This window comes from Pinus tabuliformis, chromosome 2_2 (genome assembly GCF_031772625.1).
Source record: "Pinus tabuliformis cultivar Carrire ecotype Pingquan chromosome 2_2, CPIR1, whole genome shotgun sequence".
In the NCBI taxonomy this organism is placed as follows: Eukaryota; Viridiplantae; Streptophyta; class Pinopsida; order Pinales; family Pinaceae; genus Pinus; species Pinus tabuliformis.
In genome coordinates, this window is record NC_142300.1 from 1,055,224,676 (window position 1) to 1,055,231,274 (window position 6,599).

At 31.9% G+C, this 6,599-nt stretch overlaps 1 protein-coding gene across 1 annotated transcript; it reads left to right on the forward strand.

Moving 5' to 3' along the window:
* The first annotated feature begins 359 nt into the window (after positions 1 to 359).
* On the forward strand, positions 360 to 2,959 carry LOC149197026 (uncharacterized). The gene is made up of 6 exons (XM_089403825.1): positions 360 to 1,009; positions 1,217 to 1,383; positions 1,508 to 1,654; positions 1,799 to 1,918; positions 2,043 to 2,549; positions 2,749 to 2,959. Exons 1-5 carry the CDS (start codon positions 736 to 738, stop codon positions 2,118 to 2,120), a joined length of 786 nt encoding a protein of 261 aa, XP_089259951.1. The 5' UTR covers positions 360 to 735; the 3' UTR covers positions 2,121 to 2,549; positions 2,749 to 2,959.
* The last annotated feature ends 3,640 nt before the right edge of the window (positions 2,960 to 6,599 follow it).

Consider the following 6,599-nt stretch of genomic DNA (forward strand, 5'->3'; position numbering starts at 1 on the left):
TGAATAGAATCGTTAACTTAACATTTAAAAATGCCTCACCAATACACCATCGAAAATTAAACCAGTGATTTAACATTTTGAAATACCTTAATATTACACCATCGAAAAATAACCCAATAACTTAACATCTTAAAACACCTTAACAGTGCACCTGATCACACTCTATCAAAAACATAAAATCACACTCTATCAAAAACGTAAAATTTAAAATTATTAGGAAAAATCAAAATTTTTATTACTCATTAATTTACTTTACACAGAACCCTCGACGCGGATCTCCAAAATGAATTCAATTTTCGAATTACGAGATTTTCTTTTCCACCCGATTGATAGATTTGAAATTTAGATTGCGCGTACCCTTTCCAGATTATATCGGATCCCCCTGACGACTCAATAATGAATCAATGCTGCTCGACAACCTTTCCCCCTGCAATAGTGAATCGATTCTGCTGCCGACATGACATTTCCTGGTCATCAGGAAAATATGCGCGTTTTCTCTCTTTTTCTCTCTTCCTACATCATCAAGATTGCAATATCTGCGGTATTAAAAACGCGTTGGGTAATGTCGTTAACGCAGTGGGGTTCTTCATAATCTCACTTGCAGAGGACTTTATAAACCACATTATAAGACTGAGTATTGTGACAATTACCATTACCATATACCCCACAGAAGAAGAGAGTCAGGATTTGGGTTCCCTGCTTCTGCACAATCTGTAATATTTTGGGTTTATTGAGATGGCTGTATCTCAACATATGTTTTTGAGTCCTCAACACCTAAATGGGAGAGAGGGTGAAGACAGTCTGTATTTTTTGAGAGCAGGGTTGAACTGGGTCCTGCTGATAATGGGTGTTGCTCTGGTGGCCTGTTTGGCTATTTTAGGAATGGTTTGGAAGCGTAGGAGGACATGGTCTTATTGTGAGGGTTTGCAGGAAGAAGATGCAGGCCAGAGAGCTCAGGAAACCCAATGCTCTAAAGGATTCATGACCAATGTGTTTCACAATACAAGAGGTAACTAGAGTGATATTTCTTCATTTGTTTGGATTGCACTAATGTCCGTTTTGTTTGATTGAAATTGGTGTCAAGTGTCCGTTTTGTTTGATTGAAATTGGTGTCAATTGTTTTAACTTAATTGGGTTTTCATTTATTTGGATGACCATCAAATCATTTGCCCTCAGCTGAGATGGGTTTCATTTGTTTTCAAAATTGATGCAACAGATTGCAGATCAGAACGCATTATTTGGGATGATATCCACATTTCATCTCAGACTGAAACCAGAAGTCAGAAAGTTAGAACTGTGAAGTCAAAAAGTTCCATGATTTCTCAGGATTCTTGTAGCTCCCCCAGACGAATCTTGCTTGTGGAAGACACACAAATCAACAGAGTAAGTTATATCAGGACTAAATCGTTGTTTGGTTTTAGGATACTGCTTGTGGCCATACAAGGTTAATTTACCTAGAGTTTGCTGATGAGATCTGATTCATTATTTTTCACTGAATCAACCTCAGATAATTTTCGGGAGGGTGCTTCAAAGCCTTAATCTTTTCTGTGAAGAAGCTGAGAATGGGAAAGTAGCAGTGGACTATTTCAAGCAGGGCAGAACATATGATCTTGTGTTAATGGACAAAGAGATGCCTGTTATGGATGGGTATGAGGTATACAACTTTTAAATCTTTAAAACTTATAATTTTGAAATTTTGTTTTATTTTGCCTGTGCTACTGAATTAATCACCTCAACCATCTCAGTTTCTAAAACTTTGGGTTCATTTTTATCACTGAAATCACTGCTTTAATTTCAGGCAACAAGGCAACTGAGATCAATGGGAGTCAAGACACCCATTGTTGCACTTACATCAAATACCTTGCAATCTGATAAAGACCTCTTCTTTGAGGCTGGTGTTGATGATTTTCAATCAAAGGTATGCATTTTCATGTTGGATGTGCATTCCATTTTATTTATTTCTGAATGGTATTGGATATTTGTTACCAATGCATCCAAATTCTGATATATGTTGTTATCTATATTATCTTTGCCCTTTGCAGCCTCTGTCCAGAGACAGACTTGTACAATTACTAGATCGATATGGTGTGGATGGTTGTGTTGGCAACAGAAGGGGTTGAAAGAGTTTCAAGGTTTCATTGTATTATACCCATGGCTTCGTTATGAAAAAAACAGTGCAGATTGCAGGTTGCCTGCTTTGTAAGTCTTGATCTGCATTATTGCGGTGATTTGATTAAGCGAAGAGGAATATGGTTTTGGGGTTTCCAGGCATTTGCAATCCTGCAATCCTCCTGAGCAACACTGAACTTTTCTACATCTTGGGGAAGGCAGGCTAGAGCTGAAAGTAAAATGTGAACAAGTTATGGAAAGTGCATAAACTGGTATGAAGCAAATCATTTTTTTTTCCAAGCAGCAGTGTCAAAGCTGAAGTTGCAGCACTATTAAAACGCTAGAAATGAATCTTGGTGGGGAGTTAACAGTTCTTTCTCTCGACTATCCAAAGTTATACTCAATTGATCTTCATCTTCTGGGAAGGACTTTGGTCACAGGTAAATTAAAAAAATTCAAAATCGAAATATGTTAGGAATAATTGAAATATTTTCTTGTATGGTTAATGTCATTAGCTCTGTATTGTATTGGGAAAAATTGAAATTGAAATTCAGTTTATTTCATGAGCAATGCATTTGTCCTGTGGCATGTATTCTGATGGATGCATTAACAAGCCCTAACACCATATCATAATTTCAGGAATTCCTTCTCAAGATCAATCAAAACGGGTTTGAGCCACACTCATTGGCAACAGGCTGGGATCAACAAGAAGACTTATGAGAGAGCTTTTAGATTTTTAGTGGAGCCGAACGAGTGGGACTTTGGGAAATGCTTGTTCAAAGTTTTCAACTCCTTCGCCTATATGGGTGGCCTGTACAATTTGTATCTATAATAAGGATTTATTAAATTTTAGATTTTGTTACATTTTTTGTTGGCAGGTTCTTCAAATTTACAATGGTTATTTGAAATGTGTTTTAAAGTCATCTTGCAGACAGGATTGTTGTCTGGGAGAGGATTCTAATTTTGTCTTCTTTTTGTTGCATGGAGAGTGATTGTATATACCATCATTTATGTTGTTAAATAATTTATAATTTTCTTGAAATATTTGGTTTGTTGAATTGTGTTTTTCTAAGTTTATGAAAATGACTAATTTTAATGTTTAATCAGAAATTGGAAATATAACAAAAAGGTGTAGTCTTTAGTGCGATTTTTTGCAAGTTTTTTTGGTGGGTTTTTCCGGTCAAATATCTCTAAAATCCGGCAGCAATTTATTGAAATTGCAAGTTTGATAGGTAATTTCTGCACAATCAAAGTGTCCTTGGGGTTTTTCAGGGTGTTGAATCCAAATATGCAGTTAAAAACCATTTCAAATAATACAAATCAAGATTTAACCTCAATTTTTTCTATGGGATTCCGTCAGTGAAATCTCAAAAAATCGCACTAAAAACAACTCTTAACAAAAATGGAATTTGTTGATTAATCTTGTAATTATAAGTTTTTTATTTTAATAAAGGCATGATTTAAGATTACATAGTCTAATTGATTTTCATCTTTTCACTTACTGCCTTGGGCCTTTTTCCTCATCTCTATTTAATTAGATTTTGAGAGGCTTTCCACGTCAGATATTAAATGTTGTAGAACGAGTCATTCGAATGATTTTTAATATAAAATTTACAAAATGGGTTGATAAATAAGTTTTAATCTTGAATTTTTTATATTTTTGTATTAAAAATTAAAATTGTGAATTGTTTTTTATTTTTTTAAAGTTAAAAGGAGGGTTTCATAGTATATATAAGATTTATGATACACTGAGTTTGGCTGCTGGCTATTATTTTTTTTGTTGTCTTTTAATTTGGCAAAATATTTTGTCTTTGCATTATGTTGCATTGAGTCATTGGTGCTATGTTTATGATGCATGGTGCTATGTTTATGGTGCAAGTATTGCAAAATTTATTGGTGTATGTTGCAAGAGTTTAAGTAAGTGCACAATTGGATTAACAAGAATCAAATGGTCCTTTTATTTTAGATTTTTTTTTTATTAAATCATTTAGCACTTCTTAGATAGTCTAGGTGACATTTTTATGTATATTGTTGGATAACAACTCTTGATTGTTTGTCAATTGGGTTTATCTTGGGTTGGTTGAAAGGAATCATTGTTATTCTCCCTACCCATGTTTAATTCTAACAAGTGATATATGTTGAAGGTTTACTGAGTTGAGTTTATTGTTGTAATGACTTTGAGCTCTTGTAGTATGACCTTAAGCCCTAAAGAGTATATTACCTTTGTCTATACACTGGAGGGTGGGGTGCTTGGTTACATGGGGGAAAAACAACTCTTGTGATGTTTTAGGGTGTAATAGTTTTACATATATGCCATGTTTCATCTTTCTTGGAGGTGGGGTGCTTGGTTACATGGGGGAAAAACAACTCTTGTGATGTTTTAGGCTGTAATAATTTTACATATATGCCATGTTTCATCTTTCTTAGATCTTAGTGTAATTGTGCTTCCATAGAGTGAAATGCTCAACTTGATGTGTCCCTTTTATAGCAAAGTCTAGATTTAGAGTTGGATTTCATTATTCTCAAAAATGTATATGTGATGTATGGTTCCATTAAGTAATGGAATGTTTTAGGGTGTAATAGTTCTACATATATGCCATGTTTCATCTTTCTTAGATCGCAGTGTAATTGTGCTTCCATAGAGTGAAATGCTCAACTTCACGTGTCCCTTTAATACCAAAGTCTAGATTTAGAGTTGGATTTCATTATTCTCAAAGATGTACATGTGATGTATGGATCCATTAAGTCATGGAATGTCGCGGCATTGAATTAAATGAATGATGGAATAACTATAGAGGAACACACTTGGGGCCTTTGAAAGTAACCTTCTTTTGTTCCAATTGCATGTTAAATTATTCTTATGTTGATTTTCTTCTCTGTACTTCAGAATCAAGTCGATGTCTAAAACATGATCACAAACATACTAAAATACCCACAAATCCAAGCACTTTGAACAGTGGAAATGTAATAGCAATGAACCAATAAAGTACACAAGGCTTATAGACCCAAAACTTGTTTATATTACAACTATAATACAACAAACATAGGGCTCTTATACTAAGGATCATGGTCCTTACAATTAGCCCTATACAAGGAATAACCAAGGCTTGAAGTCAACAATGTTTGACTGTCAATATACCTAGGAATAAGAGCAAACTTGACTTATTGAAGAAGTGCTTGACCACAACCCTTTCAGTTCACTTGTCTTTAACACTTGGCCACCTCTACTAAGAGTTATTGTCGCTTCAATTCCTCTACTAAGAGAGTTTTTTTAAATATTATTAACACTGTTTAATGAAGCAGAAATTAAGGAAAATAGAATTGATATTGCACACAATAAATTGATGAAAAATGATATTAAAATTTGTTTTAATTTTCATTAAAACAATATTTACTAGTAAAATCTTTGAACCTACCTATTAGGTTTTCTATGAAAAATTATATTAAAATTTATTTCAATTTTCATTAAAACTAAAAATCTTTGAACCTACGTAGGGTTTCTATGGAATTTTAAAGTGTTCATATTAAAGTTTGTTACGATTATTTAAACAAAATCCTAATATATATATTTTTTTATTAAATTATATATATATATTTGACCACCATTGCACTATTGTACCATTTTATTTTAAAATTATAATTTAGAATTAATAATTTTTTTAATATAAAATTGAATTTAATGTCAAATTTATGTTTTTATTTTATTTATTAAGGAAATTAATTTAACACTACATTCAACTTTTATAGCTATTTTTCATTTTTGTAAATTACACTTATCTCATTTTATTTTGAAATTACAATTTAAAATTTAAATATGAAATTGAATTTAGAATCAAAATATAAAATTAAATTATATATATATATATATATATATATAAATATAAAAGCACTGACTCACTATGTACTATTCTACCATTTTATTTTGAAATTACAATTTAGAATTAATAATTTTCTTAATATAAAATTGAACTGAACACCAAATCCATTTTTTTAAATTTAATATCATGTTGTTATTTTTTATTTTTATTTTTGTAAGTTAGACAAATCTCATTTTATTTTGGAATTACAATTCAGAATTAAAATATGAAATTGAATTTTACCAAATTTATTTATTATGGAAATTAATTTAACATTACATTTAATTTTTATAATTTTTTTTTGGTTTTTTTTTTTTTTTTAAATTTGGCTAATAAAATCACATCTTAGTTATGTTTAAAGGTAACACCTATTAAAGTGGGGAATTGAACTTAACATCTAAAAGTGTCTTACCAATATACCATTATGACCAATTAAACCAGTTACTTCACAACCCACCACATCACCCTCTATCCAAAAATGTGGAATTTAGAATTACTCATTAACTCACGATTTAAAAAAAATTACTCATTAACTCACAATTTTCTTTACGCTGCACCAGCGACGCGGATCTCCAAAATGAATTCAATTTTCAAATTACAAGATTTTCTCTTCCACCCGATTGATAGATTTGA

Bases quoted from the DNA above. Each gene is read 5' to 3' on its own strand.
- LOC149197026 (XM_089403825.1), top strand. From the start codon at position 736: ATGGCTGTATCTCAACATATGTTTTTGAGTCCTCAACACCTAAATGGG. The intron at 1,384-1,507 runs GTAAGTTATATC...AATCAACCTCAG, and splicing joins AAGACACACAAATCAACAGA to ATAATTTTCGGGAGGGTGCT. The intron at 1,655-1,798 runs GTATACAACTTT...CTTTAATTTCAG, and splicing joins CTGTTATGGATGGGTATGAG to GCAACAAGGCAACTGAGATC.